Source organism: Lissotriton vulgaris, chromosome 3_1 (assembly GCF_964263255.1).
Source record: "Lissotriton vulgaris chromosome 3_1, aLisVul1.2, whole genome shotgun sequence".
Taxonomy (NCBI): Eukaryota; Metazoa; Chordata; class Amphibia; order Caudata; family Salamandridae; genus Lissotriton; species Lissotriton vulgaris.
In genome coordinates, this window is record NC_141689.1 from 337,498,678 (window position 1) to 337,519,719 (window position 21,042).

The following is a 21,042-nucleotide window of genomic DNA, read 5'->3' on the forward strand; positions in this document are numbered from 1 at the left end:
AGATCGGAATCATAGCCCAAATATCCCAGACTCGCTGCTCGAGTGGATAAGCCCGAAACTGTGCTGTGTCCAAAACCGCTCCAATGAAAAGGAGCTTCTGAAATGGGATCAAGTGTGACTTCGGCACATTAATGGTGAACCCCAGTGAATGCAGGAGTCTCGGTCGCAGTCAGGAGGTGGAAGACAACAGCCTGGGGCGAGCCCGTCTTCAACAGCCAGTTGTCGAAATAGGGGAAGACTGGAAACACTGATCTGGGCAGATGGGCTGCGACCACCGCCATCGCTTTCGTGAACACCCGAGGGATGCTGGTAAGGCCGAAGGGAAGCACGGTAAACTGAAAGTGCTTGTGGCCTACCGTGAATCGTAGGTAACGCTGATGGGCCGGCAGGACGGGGATGTGAAAATAAGCGTCCTGCAAGTCCAACGATACTAGGGAGGCGCTAGGGGGCGCACAGCGGAATGGCTGGGTGATACCGCAGCTCCGCTGGACGACCGCGAAAATGCGTGTTTATCCTTTCCGGACCCTGTGGAACCGTCCAAAAATGCAGTGATCGTGTGTATATACATCCTGGGCGCACCATGTCGGAGTACTGTGCGGTGATTGTGTGAATTAATGGCAGTGGACGACGAAAACTGGGCGCCCAACGGCCGGCGGCTGCAGTTAAGATGGCGACCGGACCCGGAGCTGTTCCGACCCTGGAATTGAAACGCCGGTAAGGGCACCAGAGGATAGTGTGAGAGTACGACTGTGGTGGCGAAGCTAACTTTTGGACTGCAAACTCCAACGCGCACATAGTTGCTACAGGTGTTAAGGCTACCCCACGCAGATAGCCCGACCCTCGGATCGGACCGCGGCGTAATCAAAATGGCAGCGCCCTAGCGGATTACCTCTATGCTGGCTAAAGTCGGATATATTTGACATAGGAACCTCGCGTAAATGCGGTACATTCCTTCGAGGGTCGGAACAAGAGAAGAATACATAAAGAACTCTGCGACCACCTCCTGAAGCGTGTACTACCACGCACCTGACACTGATGCAGGCAATCGCACTGGTGGACGGGACCCCCACGGAGACGTGGAGACGAGTACCTCTGAGGCGGGCTGGCGCAGGTCCCTGGGCGCAGTAATGCGCTACCATCAAGACAACAATGGCATGCAGCCACGCGTGCGCCTGAATTAATGCGGAACAATGGAATTCATGATGTTTGTGTGGTGTACGATCAATGATTGCGTCACCAAAGATAAGTGACACGGCGCCACATTTCTCACGTTCAGCTGCTGGGCTGCGAGACTGGTAGAGGTCCGAGTGTCGGCTCAGGAATGTGCCCACGGCCTGATCAGCTGGGACAAAGATACTAACAAGCAAACTGAGAAGTGGACATCTGCAGCATACACCAACTGCCTCTGGGAGAGGCAAACGGCCTGAGGTGGTACGATATAACAGTGTGAGCCGAACGGTGGGTGCTTCGGCAGGAAACCTGTTGAGTCCTCCACGGCGCCGAGATGCAAGCGCTCGGAGCCTGTCGTGAATCGGGCTCAGACCTACGCAGAACATCGGGTACCTGCTAGTACTATGGATGAATTGCCGCTACTCAAACTGATTGGGGACTGACAAGCTGAAGTGCTCACCGGATCTACTGGCAGCATATTTCACGTTCCAAAGAAACGCAGAGACCGGCGACACAGTGTTCCCAGCCCAGGAGTACTGGAATCGGTCACATGCCATCACACAGTCAACACGGCGTCATCGGACAGAATAACCAGGTCCTCGCTCCAGGCAATACAGTCGAAGCGCCCGCTTCTGGCTAAGATGGGCAAGCCTGATAAACAACAGCAGAAGATCTCATTTGAAAGCAAGAAAGTACCTAAACCCACGGACCAGATGGCTGACGGCGATGTACCGACTGACTTGGCGACTAACTCTAACATGGAGAAGATACTGATGGCCATACAAGCAAACCTACAAGACATTAATGGCAAACTAGACAATTTAACATGGAGGATGGATGGCATGTCTGCGAAACTAGACAAACATGGTGAACGATTGGACACGGCCGAAAACAGAATCTCGGCGGTGGAGGATGAATCACATGCGACTTCCACTAAATGCACCGGCATGGAACGCGTATTAGAAGTGATCAAGACGAGGGAGGAGGAGTTGGAAGCGCGTTCCAGGCGTAACAATGTACGCATCACGGGCCTGCCGGAATCGACCAACACCGGTCGCATGGAGGTCTACATAGAACAGTTGTGCAAGGATATATTTGGCGAGGAGGCACTCTCTCCGATCTTCATCGCGGAGCGAGCGCATAGAACACCACGCCCGCCGCCGGGAGCTACGCCACGACCCATAGTGACAGAGACACCATACTACGGTTAGCCCGCGAAAAAGTAACGATTACTCACCAGGGGAACACCTTTGAGTTTTACCCAGATCACACTGTCGCTGCTCAACAAGCTAGGAAGGAATTTGTATCTGCAAAGGCCAAACTCAGGGAATTGAACATCAACTACTCTATGCTGTACCCGGCCAGACTGCGGGTGACTTGGAAAGGTAAACCAGTGCTGTTGGCCACACCAAAAGCAGCACAAGAGTTGGTTAAAAAAGTGCAACAGCAGGCTAAGGCGACAGAACGTGAGGAGCAACACCTGGACTCGGACTGAAGGTGAGGGATGTTTGGATTACACCCCTTCCAGACCTGCGGTAAGATGTTGGATGCTTGAGGTGTGAATCACTATTTCCAATAGTAGGAATGACAATGACTTCGTTGTAAAAACCCGTTGTTATTGTCAAGGACCACAACTAACGGCCACCGCTTGGGAAGTTTGCTATGCTTCTGATCTTAAACTTTGATTACTAACGTGTGGGAACACTAAGAATGACAACACTTGGAACTGTTCAAGTACATTGCCAGGTAAACCGTGGTGCCCGCACCCTCATGTCTGTGATGGCACTGTGCCTTAATCTTAAATCGAAAGGGGCCCGTTGTTGTCACACATTACACGAAGTATTGCACCACCATCTTGATAACCTCGGGCATTTCTGCTCCCATGGGGTAGGACACTGCTAGAGTAAGGGCCGCAATGGCCAATAGGACCACACACACCCCCATGAGGTTGGCATCTTTGGACCATGATTGTCTCATATTGCAGTGCTAATGGTTGACATTCAAATGCATTACATGGGCCATTATCAATCCTTGTTCTGGAGTATTGATGTGCAGGAACACTTACACTAGTGGCCTGGAATACATAAGCGGCGTATCGTTATTCTTCTAAATTGAGTGCTGCGAATGGGAGACTGTGGGCTGCGATCATACATGCCAATGTGTTGCACACTATTGTTAATAATGAAGGCCCACCCGTTTTGCATAGTGGTGGCGCACTGTTGAGATCTATCTGGTGTGTCGCCTACTGCTGATGTCTACACTGCTGCATCAGGGCATTTGTGGACTGCGAGCGGGACCGGGGTGGATGGACGGAGTACGCATGTATGAATCGTAAAATATGTGAGTCGTCCGCACCCATTTAGTTGGGTGTAGAGTTGTGCCCCAAGCGGACCTCCAAAAGGGTAATCCCCACAAAAGTTGTTTGTATTCGGCTGTTTTCGGGGGGATGTTTCAAGAGGGAAAATGGCTTTGGCAGATTTGGGTTGCTGGAGTGGGAGGGGAAGGGGGTCTAGGAGAATTGTTCATGTTATGTTCATGTTATGAGACCAAAGCAACTACTGCATGTTTACTCACGAGGTGTTAGGAGGCGACGGACTGATCAAGAGCACTTGACCTCAACTGGGGGGGAAAAGTTGGACTTTGTATCTGCTTATAATCTGTTAATTAGATAGATCCCTCTCTTTTATAGATGGCTCGGGTAGTTAGAGGTACAGGTAGGAATCATGTCAACTTCGGGGTTTCACACAGCCGAAAAAAATAAGGCAGGTATTTGCCTACTTAAATAGATGGGAAGTGGATATTGCTGTGCTACAGGAGACACATATTGCACCTAACACACATAAACAGGTAGGAGGACGCTGGTCGGAGTCCTCGTACATGGCTACTTACTCCTCTTACTCAAGAGGAGTGCTCACACTAATACGTAAAGGCGTGAACTTCACAGCACATAAAGTTATAAGCGATCCCCATGGAAGATATGTTATTGTGTCAGGCACACTACGTGGACAACGGATAACGCTTCTTAATGTGTATGGTCCAAATATAGATGCCCCGGAATTCTTCCAGGAATTGTGGGGACATCTCCAAACGCTAGCAAACACACACATCATATGTGGGGGGGACTGGAATGTGACGGTGGCAGAGGGGGTGGACCGTTCCTTACATTCACCAGAACCACATAAACAGGCCAGGGCTAAACTACTTCACATGCTCACATATCTATCATTGACAGACATCTGGAGGCACAAATTCCCTGATAAACCAGGAGCTACACACATTTCAGCGGTCCACCATAGCTGGTCACGCCTGGACTACTGGCTGGGCACAGATAACATTGCATTATGGACACGAGAGCTAAAGATTTTACCCAGGACACTTTCGGACCACAACCCTGTGTTGTTAACCCTAGTGATTCCGAATTATACTACACCCCCTTTTCATTGGAGGTTTAACTCCCGCGCTCTCACAGACACAGTCTATGCAGATACCATCCACAAAGCGATTAAAGAGTACTTCCTTTTAAACGAACCAGTGGTGGAAGATCCAGGGCTACTGTGGGAAGCATTCAAGGCCACAATACAGGGAGTATGCATGAGCACCACGATAGGCATTTTAAAGGACATACGGCGGCAAATTACACGTTGTGAGACACGTATGAGGGAACTGGAGATGGACTATGAGACCCCTCAACATATCACCCTTTTGGGAGAACTGAGAGAACTACACTCAGAACACCAGACATTCGTCGACGACTAAATTAAATAAATAGACAACAAAATACACAGCCAGGTCATATGGGGAGGGTGGCAGACCAGGCAGCGTACTGGCGGCCAAAATATGTGAAGGTAAAGGGCACACGACTATCCTACGCGTTAAATCTGATGATGGCTTGATCCACACACAAGCCACAGACATTTTAACATGCTTTGCAGACGAATACGAGGAGCTATACAGGTCACGACCGATTACATCGACGGACGACATTTTTAACTATTTAGAAAACGTGGCAATAGGATGGCTCTCGGATGGACAAAGGGAAATATTAGCATCACCCATCACGGTTGAGGAAGTAACTGAGGTAATTGGATCTCTCCCTAATGGGAAAGCACCAGGCCCTGACGAGTACACCAATGAATTTTTTAAACGATATGTGGATATCCTTGCCCCACACATGGTAGAAATGTATGGTGCAGCATTTGAGCAGTCGGAATTACCCCCAACACTGCGGGAAGCAGCAATATTAGCGCTCCTCAAACCTACCAAAACCCAGAGGTATGCGACTCTTATAGGCTGCTTTCACTTATCAATGCAGACTCTAAAATATTGGCGAAATTACTGGCTGTACGACTGAAACCACTGATGACGAGTTTGGTCCTTTCGGATCAAGCAGGGTTTATCCCTACGCGTTCCACTTCACATAATACTAGATCATTGTTTGCCCTTTCGCATTATCTTCAACCATTCACAAAAGCAGTGGCGGTAATGCTAGATGCCGCCAAGGCTTTTGACTCTATTGAGTGGAAATATTTGATTGCTATTTTACAAAGAATGGGTTTCCCCAAACGCTTCGTACAGAGGCTATCACTAATATATACCAAACCGTGTGCCAGAGTACGTATCAACGGTTATGTATCAGACTTATTTCACATCCAGCGTGGCACCAGGCAACGATGCCCACTCTTACCTCTATTATTCGCTTTAGCACTCGAACCCCTAGCCTGCATAACACGACAAAACTACAAATCGTCGTGCTACAGTTCCCATCCAGGCCATTACATATCTCTCTGTACTAAGATGATATGCTACTATATGTCCTGCGACCCCAACACACATTTAAATCCAATATTGCGTGAATATATCAAATTTGGTGGACACTCAGGTCTGGCCATAAATTGGTCCAAATCCTCCATTATCCCACTGACAGATACGACAACCCCCCAGGACACTGAATATCCTTTAGAGTGGCAATCGGACCCTGTATGGTATCTGGGCGTGATGGACCATAGAGATCCCGAAGTGGTTATCAGGTCAAACTAAGGATCAGCAATATCCAAATTGGAAGATAAGATAGCACGCTGGATACAACTGCCCCTGTCCTTAGCGGATCGTATAGCGATCGTGAAGATGAACATACTGCCTAAACTATTATACCTCTTTAATAACATCCCTATTGAGCCCCCGGGCGAGGTGTTCCGCCGTATAAAATCGCTTGTACTAAAACTTATATGGGCTGGCAAACAAGCATGTGTGGACCTCCAAACACTAACACTTCCGTATATACGGGTCAGGTTTCGGAGTACCAGACTTCCTATTATACTACTTATGCGCTCAGGCACAATACGCAGCATATTGGTACCACGAAATACCATACCTCACACACACTGCTATTGAAGAGGGAGATGTGTTGCCGATACCATTGACGGCGATCCTATCACATGTCCGACAGCCCCTACATGCTCAAGACATCAACACTGTTGACACCACCATTAAGGCCTGGAGGAAATTGGAACAATTAGCGCATAAGACGCCATTGTATGCACCCGCAATGCCTTTACATTACCATCAAGCACTATCGGTCACAGTGGAAAAAGTGGGCATGTCTCTGTTGCACCAAGTGGGCATTGAAAAAATGGGTGACCTGCTTCATGAGGGCTCATTTGTAAACACAGAGGAACTAACATATATCCAAAATAAAACACCCATGTTTCAATTCACGCACTACAGACTGAATCGTGCTATGCAGGGACACTATCCAACGTTCCCTACTGAACCCGATAGCCTAGACACGCTACAGCTGATCATTACAACCCAAGATTTGTCACACCTGGTATCTAGATTGTACACCACAGCACAGGCTGAGATACCGCACACCACTGACAAGGCAAAAGCAAGATGGGACAAGGTACTGGTAGAACCACTATCCGAAAAGGAATGGCAGCAAACCTGTGCATTAACACAAATTCTTACTCCAAACGGTAATTTAAGAATTATCCATTACAAGTTTGTGCACCAGGCATACTACACACCTGCGCGTATGTACAAATTCGGGCTGCAGGATAACGACAGGTGTAAAAGATGTAACGAAGAGGGCGCAGGGTTTGCACATCTGGCATGGTCCTGTCCTGCGGTTCATGATTATTGGATAGAAGTGGTAGCTGCGTTGTCCGCTATGATAGGGGCAGAGATGGAATGCACAATTCGCACTTGCCTGCTAGGTATAGTACCACAACTCAAAGCTACCCGACGTAAATTTTGTGTAATAGCACTATTGTTGGCCAAGAGACAGATCGCAAAATGCTGGCACAGCAGGCAAGTGCCCAAAACATCCAGATGGTTGCAAGATATGGCCAGCTGTAGAGACAAGCTACAGACCTACGAAGAAGGACTACCTGCAAAATCCAGGCCCAAGGACTTCTGGTGCTATCTCACGGACTATATGCTGACACTAAATGCAGGTGAGGAGGAATGACTCAAATGCACAAGCTACTCTATAGGAATTGTGCATCGTCCAGTCCCATATGCCTATAGACACCATGATTCACTATCATTCTACTGCTGCGCCAGTTAGCTTGTAAGAGTCTCATATTTATGTTGCTACTTTGTTTATTTTATGTTCATTGTTGACCATCTACAAAATTATAAAACTCTAAGACCTCAAGATATGCAATACAGTGCCGGAGCGAACATTATTGAATTTAGAAATGTATGTATAGTTCATCATTATGTAATTTGCAGCCGGCCCCAGGGTTGTAGGCTCGTGGCTGTGTAAGATTAACGAATTGAAATAAAGGTCTTACGAAAAAAAAAAAGTCCAACGATACTATCCAGTCTCCAGGGTCGAGGGCAGACAGGACCTGAGCCAATGTCAACATTTTGAACTTTTCCTTACGGAGGAAGCAGTTGACGTTCTGGAGATCCAAGATAAGACGCAGTCCCTTCTTGGGCACCCGAAAGTAGTGGGAATAACAACTACAACCTACTTCTGGGGCAGGAACGAGCTAAATGGATCCCTTGGCCAAGAGAGACATAACTTCCTGTTGGAGAAGGGCCAAGTGCTTCTAAATTGTCTTTAAGAGGATCCACAGATCCCTCACAGTCCTCCTCATCCTCTGCTGGAGCTTCTCAGGGCGGTAGGAAACATCAGGAGAGAACAGGGGTACATAAGTCGGTCCGACATCGGGCGACGTCAGTCCGGCTCTGTGTCCTCATTGAGGGGAAGGCCGGGACCGATGCCGGCTAGGGACACCACCGGCGTCGAAGGCGGCAGGGGTGTCGTCACTGTATTCGGCACCGGAGGAGGTGTCACAAGGTCAACCTGCACCGATCTGGATCCAGGCCTGGAGTCTTGGGGGGCCTTGCGGCGCCCGAGCCAAAGCCACCGACACTGAAAGCCTAGAGCCGCCAACCAAGTCTGTGGGGCCCGAAGGCTCGCTAGAGAATTCGGGCTGCCCAAAGATGGAAAGCAAGGCTTCCTCAAAGTTTCAAAGCTAAGCAGGGGTCGCTCTGGCTCCCAGAAAGGGAGGGAAGGCTTGAGTCTGCCCAACAGGCTCCGCGGACTGAGCCTGATGACTAACTTCCATTTCCCGCATCACGTCGGCTGACGGAAGGGGAGAACGCGAAAAGCGACGATGCTTCTTCGCCTTCTTCTTGTGCTTCGACTTACCCAAAGACGAAGACTTCAATGACGAGCGGTGGTGGTGGTTCCGCGACCTCCCTCTCAACTGGACCTCGAGAAGCCTTCGGGCCGCTCCCACAAAGACTTTGGGTTCATTGCCCGGCAGTCGGAGCACAACTTTCGGTCCTGGTCGTGCTCCAGGCACCAACGGCAACGAGGTGCGGGTCCTGGACAGACATCAATTTGCGACTGGAGTCGTAAGCCTTAAAGCCGGTACGACATGACATACCCCATGCTCCAGGAGTCAAACGATTAAAAAAGATGTTGACAAAAGTGAGAAAAACTGAGCCAAAAAGTAACTTGAGGTACCGCTCTATCCGGATCTGCGCTGGCTGGTGCGGAAAAAGAAAGAACTAAAGTCAGCGCGCGACGGCAGCGTCTAAGTCAGGGGTCTCCAAACCGGTCCTGGAGGGCCGGATCCATGCCAGATTTTTTAAATAACTACATGTATCTCAATGGGGATATCCCAAAAATCTGGCATGGATCCGGCCCTCCAGGACCGGTTTGGAGACCCCGGGTCTAAGTAGATACTGTGATACCATTCCAGCGACCACAATACCAACAATGAACACTGAGTCAACCGGCGCCACCTATCCACGCGCAGAGGTACTGCTGAGGAAAAAATTCTCCAGTTCCAGTCTGACGCGTGGAGGCAATTCTAAGGTGAGGAATCCATAACTAATTGTCTCTTTCAGAAACTTTAGATAGCTCGGGGTTAACTATCAGAGATTAGAAACTTATTGAAGATCAGTTCAACAGCAACAACAAGGATCTGTGGTTAAGTCTGGACTCTTTGAGGAGGACAATTTTCCCAAGTGGGGACTGCATGGGACGTGCTTACGGAGTGAATGGGTTGGTCCTCTTCTTCCCCCAGTTGCATGGAACTTATACTCCACCAGTTTTAATGAGGTGCCATTTGCTTAATTTTTCGTTCCTTTGTTTACTTGTTTCTGGGCTTGTTCTCATGTAGCATGGAAGCAGACGGGCCTTTGAAGATGATGATTATTCAAAATGTACGCCCTCCATACAGACTGTATAAAGCCTCTGTAGGTCACTCTGTACGTTGTGTGTTGGTTAATAAAGGTTTACATTTTTTTTTAAGTATGATAAGTATGATAATCCGCCTACTTTCTCATATCTTTTAGCATAACCTATACATTTGATTTATTTTTTATCTTTACTGTAACCCTAATCCCCTATTTTTGAGCTATTATCTCTTTGTTATTTTGTATCTAATATTGATATTCTGAGTTAATTATCCCGAGATTCCCCAAAGCCCCCCAAAAAGGTAATTTACCCCAGAAACCATACGTAACACCTTTAAAGCCGGTACTTGCAAGGGTTTATTTATCCTGAAACCTGATATCATCAGGATCGTGCTCTCTTGTAGTAATGATGTCCTGAACCTTGGGTACTCAATGTATTCAAGTCTGGTAATCAGGTGTTTATGATTTTATACCTCAAGCTATGGAATAACTTGCTGGTTTCTCTTTAGTCACAACTCTAACCCTCAAATCTCTTGAGGGCACATTTATTTTCTGGTTAAGGGTGTCCTTCCCCCTACCGTAATTTTTGTTCAGCATCTAGAGAGCTTTTTGTAAATGTGTAATAGACCAGGACTGACACTGAGCATAAACGTTTAACAGCTTAATCTAGTCATTACAACTAAAACAAAATCACAAATTGAGTAACAGCAAACAACAATTATTCCCAACGGGTATAATTGATTAGGCTGATTTCTGTACTGTCTGTTTTTTCTTTTTTTGTCAAAACATCTTTTTATTAGTTGTATTACCAACAGAAATTACACAATATTTCACCATCTAGTACACAGAGACTTTTAGATCAATGGATGATTCTAATAACCCATTGCCAACCCACACCTATTCATCCTGCTCTTCTCCTCAATGTCTACCTCCATCATTACCTAGGCGATGCCAGGTCAGGTCCTATCGGGTCCAGTCCACGACTAACTGTCCGGTTTTTAACTTATCACACAGTTTTCAAAGAAAAGTGAAGTTTGTGGTGGGTGAGTTAAATGTAATGTTTTGCCCTTTGACTATCTATGACATCACAGGAAGTGACATCACTTGACCCTAATGACACCTCAAGAAGTGACATTGCATGACCTTTGACTCTGCTGGTGTGATATTACTAGAAGTGACATGTATTGGAACACAGGACATTACAGGTGGTGACATCATAGATCAAATACTGTCAGATTAAGTAAAACACTATGAAATTCCTTTGGAGCACCTGAAACCACCCCTAAAATAAAATCCATTAAATATATTTAACCAAAATCTTATTAAATTCATATCCCACATACTGCTATTCCAGTTTTGGGACCTCGAAGCAGCTCTTCTTTGAGCCTCTTGACCCGAAGCAACTACTATTGATCTGCTAGAATTGCACCTCACAAGCAGTACTGCCATTCCTCTCAGGCTTGGTATAGCAATACATACATTAACATGCAGCACAGATGTCACAACTCAAGCCTCGTGTGGAGAATCCACCCCTATTTTGAATTGTAACAGTTGCACGTTGCAATCTCAGTGAACAGCTACCTTGAGCAGCACCTGTTATCTTCTCTGTAATGTCTTTGCCCGCTAAAGGCCAGGGGTCACAAGATCATTGTCAGGGGCCGCAAGGGAGCTGTCAGGGGTCGCAGCTATGACCCCTGGTGTCCCCTAAATGACATCCCTGCCACCTGGAGCAATAACTCTAGGCGGAATTTTGCCACTCACAATTTTTAATGGAGTGATATTTTTGGTCCTGCTATTGTGGGTCTGCACACCACAGACCCAATATTTCTGGGCTTGTAAAGACTAGACATGGTTTCATCAGGTGCTGATGCACACTAAGGGGGGAAGAGCCTGGCCTCTTCCAAGCCCCTTCTTCCCACCTCAGGGTCAATGACAGAGCCTGGGGGTGAGGGACCTCTTTCTTAGTCCCTGCCAACAGCACAGGCGGAGCAGAACACCTATATCATGGCTGAATTGCCCCTACTCAAAACCTGACTCCCAACCAAAGCAGCCCTCCCAGTGACCATTTTTGTCTACCCTGAGCAGACAGAAAATATCCACAGTTTCTCTCACAAAAAAAGGAAAATTACATGGATAAGGACCTGGTATTTCAGGGTCCATGTGGTTATTCCTCATTCTGGGAAGAAAGCTCATAATCATTGGACTGTGATTTGGATATACCATTTGGAATTCCACCACTCTCATATCTCCACACCACAATCCGCAGACCTCATGTTGAAGGCCCTAGTGAGGGAATGCCATGGCACACATTTTATGATGACAACATGCCTGATTGCTTAACCACAGTGTAAATGATCAAAACAATGACAATTGTCTAAAATATTCCTAATAATAAACATCTAAATTTAGGACACAATTTATTTTAAATGCTCATCACTTACCAAGTTTTGTTTTTAGTGAGTAGCTTGTTGCACTTTGAGCTCTGACTCTAGAATCAGGAATTTTCTTTGGTAATGCCCAGGATCCTGTAAAATGAATGTCAGTTCAGCATTTATCAACACGTATGATGATCTCACTATAACACCCAATTGAACAACATGAAACAACATTGAATTCATTAGCCACAATTTCTACAGATGTACATCGTATAAACATTGCCAAACAGTTAGCAAGGCCATCTCATTTATTTATTTATTTATAAAGTTTTATATAGCGCAAACTTGATCCCGAAGGATATCAGAGCGCTTTACAATTATAGGGAAAGGTAGTAATCAAAACATGAGTCTAACATGGGGAGTATAATAGGCATTGAATACAAATAGTGTACACATAACAGCTCATTTATAAATCCTGAGTGAACGAGGAGTGGGCTATATGATGGAGCGTAGTGAAATAAGGGGAATAAGTGAAATAATCATATACAGGAATAATAACCTATACCAAAATAATAATCTAAACAGGAGTCAAATGGGGTGTCTAATAGGCATTGAATCTAGTGGTGAACATCTAATAGATCATTTATACACCTGGGTGAACAAAGAATGGGCAAGACGATGTAACATAATGACTTAAGGGGAGTAAATACAATAAACATGAACAGGAATAATAACCAATACCAAAATAATCATCATATACTAGAATATGACCGATACTATAGCATGTCCGAGTGGAAACTCTTTCAAACAAATGCATCTTCTCTTTGTAACCAGCAAGGACGTGTTTTGTGTCTGCCTACAAGCTAACAACAAGCTAACAAGATCCATACTACTGACCAAACCGCATACTGCATATGGCTACATTGTATAATTGATCCCGTTATGTCATAGGTACAGCAACAACATTTTCGGCTCCCCATTTGGGTCTCAGGGAGTAATGGAGCCACCATGAGCCTGCTGTTAAGTATTGCAGGTTAGTCTTACATGTTGATATTGCCTATGGTAATTTTTTTTAATGCTGTTTGACGTTCGACTAAAACTAACACTGCAGCAGTGAAATCTACTGGCAGTTTAAAAGGGGGCACCTCTTTGGAGCATGGAGAGTAAGATGGTTGAGAAGACATAAGCCGTGTTAGCTCTGTCTCCATCTGGGCTGCAACAAATGCATCAGTAATCCTGAACCTATCCACTCACTGGCTAACTGAAATGGTACTTAAAGCCGCACTGAAATATAGAGTACCCCAGACAGGACCAAGAAAAAGCACCAGAAGCTCCACATCATCTACACATGGGCACATGCCCTCCTGCTGCTAAGCAAAGCTCGAGCAGGGGAAGGCAGAAAAAAGGTATCCTGTCACAGGAAGGTGTGACCACCGCCTAGACAGCGTTTAGTGTACTGGGACAGGGTGGGACGCTTGCCAGCGCCACTGAGACTCCTTGAAGGGCACATTTGGTGTCCTCCTTACATACTCCAGTTCAAACCAGTTCAATGAGCCGTTGGCTGCCACTTAGATGCAAAACTGGAGAAAGGAGATGGGAGCATCCTCCCCACTGTCCAGTCCCTTCTCTGGCAGGGACCCCTGATTTGTCACAACCTTTTCCTAAGGGTACTTGAGGGCATAACTGTGGGTGGGTCTCTAGATTCGTCGTGGAACAAGATTAAGATCACATACAACTTCAACTTCGACTGTCTGGACACTCTGGACTTCGCTCTGAGAACCGAGACTGCAACGGGGAAGATTCCCTGCTGCTCCTGGTCGCGCTGTCCTGCTGGTTTTCTGCAACGTCTGTGCCCATACGGGTTCTTCACCAGGCATGTGGACATCCAAGACACCTGAAGGAATCACCCTTGGAGTAAAGGAGTCACTCCTCTGCACCTACAGGCACCGCATCGAAGCTGCCCGGTCTGCTGATCCTGGGCTCCCATGGACTCCGAAAGGCTCAGCAAAACGGGTGGTGGTTATGCAACTCCCTCAGGGCCTGCACTGTCTTCATACCAAGTTTGAGGCCAGTATCTCTCGTCGGAACTGCTGGAACAGAACCCCTATACAACGGGTCGTAAGTGGTGCTAGCACCAGCTTACACAGGCTGCAATGCCAGGCATATAGTCATAATTTGAGTGGTCCCTGATGGGTTGCATAATACATGCTGCAGCCAATGGGAGACTCCTTATGGATGTCTGTCCTGGATACCCTAGTACCATAAACTAGTGACTTACAAGGGTACACCAGTAGCGAATCTGGAGTGTACCTAAGAACTTGAAGTACCATAAAAATAACATAAAGTGCTATACCTACCAATAGCTTCAATCCCATTACCAAATAATCAGTCATTTGGCAGTGAAGAAAGTTCAATCATTTATTAAGCAACACATACTCTATAAAGGAGCCTTTCCAACCCTCACCCATCAGGTGCGCGGAGAAGACTGTTGGCTCATATTCAAACATGAGGTTATGTACTTTTCGGTTCAACACATATAATCACAGTAAAAAGAAAAACACCAGTTGGCCCTCGAGCTCCAGGGAAGGACCATATATGGCACACATGATTAGTTCAAAGCTTAGCTATATATTACTGGGAAGGTCACAAGGGGTGACTCCCTTTCCTCTTGGTGCCCGGGAGTGTAGGCACAGCGCCTCCAGGAATGCGCTTATCGCACCCAAAGCCAGATGCAACCTTGAGTCTCAGGACAGTCGATTAGAAGGCCTACGTTCAGCTGCTCCCAGTAATTCAGATGAACTGGGGCTTGACAACTGCCGGAGACTAACACGTGATCACAGCCCGTGTTCGAGCATAGGTTCGAAAATGGCGTCTGTATGGTTCTCGGCCTACTCTGTTAGCAATAGAAACGCAAAGAGCGAATAAACGTTTCCCCCTGCAAGCGCATATAAAATATATACATATAGTTTTAGCAAAAGAGGGTACGTATAGATGCATCATGCTAACATAATATAGGTCCGATGCGCCTTATGTATGGGAAATCTATTTTTTATCCCTCATACTCACCATGTCCAATTTATTGAACAATCACAGACTGGGGTTCTGATCAGCAAAAAGTAGGGGTGACCATGAAAGCGGATCCTACTTTCCTACAGCATGTCCATCAGATATGCCTGGGCATTGCCAGAGAAGACAGTTGTTCTAAGCCAGGAGTGGCGCCTTAAGGCCACTGTTGCTGAATTCAATCTGCCTAGCGAATCTGTTGTATCTGGGCCACACCAAATAGTGAATTTTGCTGCATCTCTCCCATCCTTGACTGCTTGGGAGAGCACAGCCAGGCCACCTCCGGGACTTGTGGCAGCACTTGCTCAACCGTCTCCCAAAGGGAATTGGAGAAATGACCCAATAAGCATGCAGTATTTACTGACTGCAATGCCATGGTGGAGGAAGAAGACAATTTCTTCCCAAATGCATCCAAACACTTGGATTCCCTATCCGAAGGGGCGGAAGGGAACATGCCCCTGGGAAGAAGAGGCCAGCTCCACCAAACTTTTGTGGGGTGGGGTGTTGGCTGAGGAACTTCGGATCACCCGGTGCTGGGCGATAGCGGCGTGCAACTGTCCTATTCACAGGAGCCCCTGTACTAGGCTTGGACCAAGTGCCTAGAAGGATGACTGTAAGTGCCGCATTAAGGGGTTCGTAAGTGGAAGCCCCAGGTTGAAGCACTTCGATCAAGAGATTAGTCCTGACCTGCACTGAGGATAGATCTAGCCCAAGGACTTCAGCTGCCCTTTTTACCACAATGGCATAGGATTTCTCCGTAGCCACAGTTAGGATTTCTCCGTAGCCACAGTTGGTGGAGAGAGCATGCCAGTATCTGGAAAAGTGTCCAGTCCACTAGCTTCGCCATGTTTGTCAAACCAGTCCAACTGCTCTACAGAGTCATCCTGGTGTTCCAAAGGGTCCATAGACCCCTCCCATTTCTCTCCCGAGCCTAACACATCCTCAAAGTGTTCAGGCGTCAACATAGAACCTGTGGGTTTAATCAGCACTGTAATGGGCATCGAGTGACGTCATTCAGACTCTTTGTCGTCGGGGATAAGGATGAGGCTGCCCCCCCCCCCCAGTGCACCAGTGACTCCGAAGGTACCGACTTCTGGTCCGACACCGGAGAAGGTCACGATGGCACGACCGGCATCGACCCGGATCCCTGAGGAGGCAACAGCGTCAAATCTGACAGGGCCCATTTCGACCCCTTGGGGCCAGAGGGCTCACCAGAGGGGTCAGCCCACTCAAAAATACAGCACATTGCCTCGTAAAACTCTTACATTTGAGCAGGGTCGCTCCGGCTCCCGAAAAGGGAGGGAGGCACGAAGTCAACCCGGCCTCCGGCTTCGCAGAACCATGCCTAGAGCGTTGGTGCTCCTTACCTCTTTCGTCGACGGATGACAGTCGAGGCAAAGATGAAGTCCGCTTGGACTCTTCTTCTTGTGCCTCTTCCCCAAATGTCCTGAAGACCTCGAGTGGGACGAAGAGGACTTTGGTCTCCGGAAAACAGTCCTGCGACCTCCTCTTCTTCAATCGGAACTAGGACCTTCGCTGAGTCCCGTTGGAAGGTGTCAACTGCCGGGCCGCAAGGAGTATCATAGCAATCCCCCGCAAGGCCTTTGGAGCCATAGCCCGACAGTCCGAGTGCGACTTTGAATTATGGTTGTGCTCGAGACACCAGAGACAAATGAGGTGGGGGTCGGTAACTGACATCATGCGGTGACAGGCATCGCATGGCTTGAACCCTGTCTTCCTCGGAGACATCCTCGCACACCAGGTTGAAAAAAAATTCAAATTCGACAAAAAGTCAAGAACAGGCCTGTCAAAAAGAAACAGAGGGGTAAGCTCTTCCTGGATCGGTGCTTAACGGGCGCGGAAAGAAAAGAATGGACGTCCACGCACCTGGGTGGCGCATATATAGGTACTGCGACATCATAACTGACGCTGCCAACAATGTCACTCGGAGCCAAAGGGAGCCATCTGATGGCACACAAAAGGAGTATTGGTCAGCAAAAGTTTCTGGATCCAACCTGACGCCTGGGAAATTCGAAGATAAGGAATCTGCAGCTAGAAGTCTATATCGGATACATTTATATATCTCTTAGCGAGAGATATCAACACAAATACACAAAGATACTTCAGTTGCAAATAGGTAAGTAAGCACAAAATACAGTGGTCTCGAGGTGGGGACAAAACCATATACTAAAAAAGTGGAATGCGAACTGCGACTGAAGTCGGAACTTGGACCAGGAGACTCAGAGGAGCTGTGGACACAAAGAACCACCCAAATTTAGAACCCAGGAACCCCAGGGAAGTTGTGTACAGAGTGAAAACACAGCTGCATGTCCAATACAAGTCAACGGGAAAGGCGCAAATGAAGTTTTTAATAAGAAGGACTCTTCCCATTGGACCTCGAAGAACCCCCATGGAAGTCAAAAGGTAGGAGAGTCACCCCACCCACAGATACCCCAGGAACCAGGATACCTACACCAGAGAAGCCGGTTGCATAGGACTGAAGTCATGTCGTAAACCGCACTAGGATCTCGAAGAAGACACCACTGGAGAAGACTGTGCAAGAGTTCGGTGGAAACCAAGGGCGAATTCTTGGAGGGGAGACGCTGTAAGCAGAGAGTACAGAGTCTATGCCACTCAGAGGTGACCAGGATGCACAGAAGAGCAATGTCCACTGATGTTGGACGGATTAGAAGTATTGTCGCGACATTGTCGTAGCAGCTGTGAGGACTACATGACGCTGAGGAAGACCAGGAGCTGTGCATAAGCTGTCACACGTCGGAAGTTGAAGACAAGGGGGGCAGTGTCCGGTGGGAGCACCAACAAGCCTTGGTAGCTGCAACTGGCGTGGAGAATACCTGTGTTGCTAAGGCTTATGAAGTCCATTGGACGATAGGAGCAGCAGACCGTTCAGCTTCGTTGTGGTGTCTGAAGATGTAGGGCAGTGACTGCTTCACTCCAAGAGAGATTTCTTTAAGTGCCCTTGATGCCCGGAGGTCTATTGAAGATCCTGGAAGAAGCAGAGACACAGACCGCGAAGAAGACTTGCAGAACAGCAAGACCAGGAGCAGTAGGAGTCTTCCTTGATGCAGTCTCAGTTCCTGGCGCAGTCGAGCAAAGTCAAAGTGTCCAGAAGGTCAAAGAATGGCGTGATTTCAGGCTTGAGTCTTGTCCCTTGACAAATCTAAGGAACCACCCACAGTTAAGCCCTTAAGTACCCTAGGGAGAGGGTTGAAACAAATCAGGGGGCCCTCGCAGAGGAGGAGCTGGACAGAGGGGAGGATAATCCCATGTCTTTTGTCCAGTTTCGCGCCAGAGCATGAGCCAAGGGTTCCCTGAGCTGGCTCAAAATGGAGTATGCAAGGAGGGCACCAAATGTGCCCTTCAAATCCGTCTGAGGACATGCAAGCGTCCCCACCCCATCCCAATACACTAAGTCCTGCCTGGGAGGTGATCACGCCTCCCTGCAACAGGAAACTTATTATTCGACCTTCCCCTTATCAAGCTTGGCCCAGCAGCAGGAGGGCAGAATTGTCTCCATGGTCAACAGTAGCACTAGCTTGCTGTCAGACCCTGAAAGGCTGTTACCGGTAGTAAAGGGGGGGTACTCCAAGGGAGCCCCCCTGTACATTGGGATCATACTTTCAACACCGGAATCGGTGTTGTGGTATGATTCCAACATTTGATACCAAACATGACTGGGTTCGGTGCAGCCACGATATAGTTAGACATCTCGTAATGGCTGATGTCTATATGTATCAAAATGGCTGACTTTACTTATAGAGCCTAGAGAATCGACTCTGGGGTTTGTGGAGGTGTCCTGCTCATGCAAGGGTACCCTCACACTTCTAACCAAGCACCCTGCCCTCTGGACTGAAGAGTCTGCCATAGAGATGATTTATAGGTTTTAAGTATATTGACCCCAGATATAAGGAAACTTATATCTGTTGTGAGAAGTGCAAGCATCAACTCACACAGGCTGCAATGGCAGGCCTGTAGTCACAGTTTAAGTGGACTCCCATGGGTGGCACACTACATGCTGCAAACCATTGGACATCCCTGTTGTACCTATGCCAAGGGTACCTTGGTACCATATACTAAGGACTTACAAGGGTACACCAGTAGCCAATTGTGGATGTATAAAAGTACTTACTATGGTCAACTTAGGGAGAAAGCACAGTGACTGGGGTCCTGATTTGCAGGATCCCAGTCAGACTAGGTCAAAAACATACTGACACCAAGTAAAAAGTGAGGAAAACCATGAAAGCAGATCCTACTTTCCTACAGATGGGTTGGTGTGTAATCTAAGGTTAGATAGAGTATCTACTGGAAAAAGTGTTAACGAAGGTAAGTAACTTGTTCTTCTGATAAAGGCTATTAACCACAGATTCCTCGATTTGTGACTTTCAAAGGAGAACATCCCTATGTGGTGAGTCTATGAAATGACTCAGACTACAGAATCTTGTTTGAAAGATTGGGCAGACTGCCCAACCTGCTGGACCTAGCTATCCAGGCAATAGTCTTTGTTAACAAGTGAAGGGACGCCCTGGTAGTAGCCTGGCATATGTCGAAGACTGACACAGAGAAGTGCGGCAGCGCAGTGGGGGCAGCGTTCAATCAGGTGGAATGAGTCCACAAACCTTCTGGGGGCTGCTGTTTAGCTAGCCCATAACAGATTTAAATGAATAAAATAATCCATCGGGAAATGGTTCTTTTTTGCTCTGCTTTCACTTTTTTTGTTTAGAGAAGACCACCAACAGTTGATTGGCCATTCAATGGTTTCTGGTTCAATCAATGTAAAAACTGGGGCCCCTCTTAGGGTCAAGACAGCAGAGCCTTTCCCTCCCTGAAAGGGGTGAGGCAAAGGTAAGAGAGATGGCAAGGTGATTGATTGCCCCATGTTGAAGGGCATCCCTACCTTCGAAAGGAATTCCGCTTTTGTCTGGAGGACCAGCTTGTCTGAAAAGAAGTATGTATATAATTGCAGTAAGTGTAAGACCTGGAGTTCGCTCAGTCATTGGGCAGAGGTAATGGCAATGAGAAACACTGTCTTCATAGTCAACAGACTTAAAGAACTGCTGTATTGGTTCAAATTGAATCCAGTAGGTAAGAATCAAATTAAGGCTCTCTGTGGCTTCACAAAATGTTTCAGCAGGAATATGTAGATCAGTCCCTTTGAGAAAAACATCACAATAGATGATTTGAAAAGGGACACCTAATCTGGCAAACATAAAAAGACCGAAATGTAACTTTTAACTGTTGCCACAGCAAGGCCTTCCTCAACTAAAGAAAGACAAAACAATAGGAAAGGGTAGCATGTAAAAGATGAATGTCACTAGACATCAAACATCTCCCAGCGTCTCGTATGTAGAGTTTTTGTGATCGATTACTGACTGCAAGGAAGCCACCAACCACTTAAGGAGGAAGATCAAAAGCCATTAACTGTTGCCACTCAATCTCCACACATGGAGGTGTAGGTTGTGAAGACTTGGCAGCAGGACCCTGCCCTGCATCTGTGATAGGAGGTCCTCCCAAAAGGGAAAGCCAGATCGGAGGACATGTGCTCATGGCTTGAAGTTCTGAGACCACAGCCTCTTAGCCCAGTCTGGAGGCACTAGGATGATTTGGGCCTTTCTCTCTTTCAGCACTCTAGGTAGAATAGGCAGAGGCAAGAATATGTCCTGAGCAGGAATCCCACAGTGAAAACTGCCAACTGCTTGGGAATGCTTAAAAGCATGAACACTGCAGTGGCAAAATGAAGGAGCCAGGGTTCTGT

General features: G+C 47.3%; 1 protein-coding gene across 1 annotated transcript in view; it reads right to left on the reverse strand.

Annotated features, from left to right (window-relative positions):
• The window catches only part of CPLANE1 (ciliogenesis and planar polarity effector complex subunit 1), a 2,360,818-nt gene that overhangs the window by 171,320 nt on the left and 2,168,456 nt on the right, over positions 1–21,042 (reverse strand). Inside the window, exon 50 of the mRNA XM_086960545.1 lies at positions 12,273–12,356. Within this exon, the coding sequence (XP_086816671.1) occupies positions 12,273–12,356 (84 nt within the window). The remainder of the gene's footprint in view (positions 1–12,272; positions 12,357–21,042) is intronic.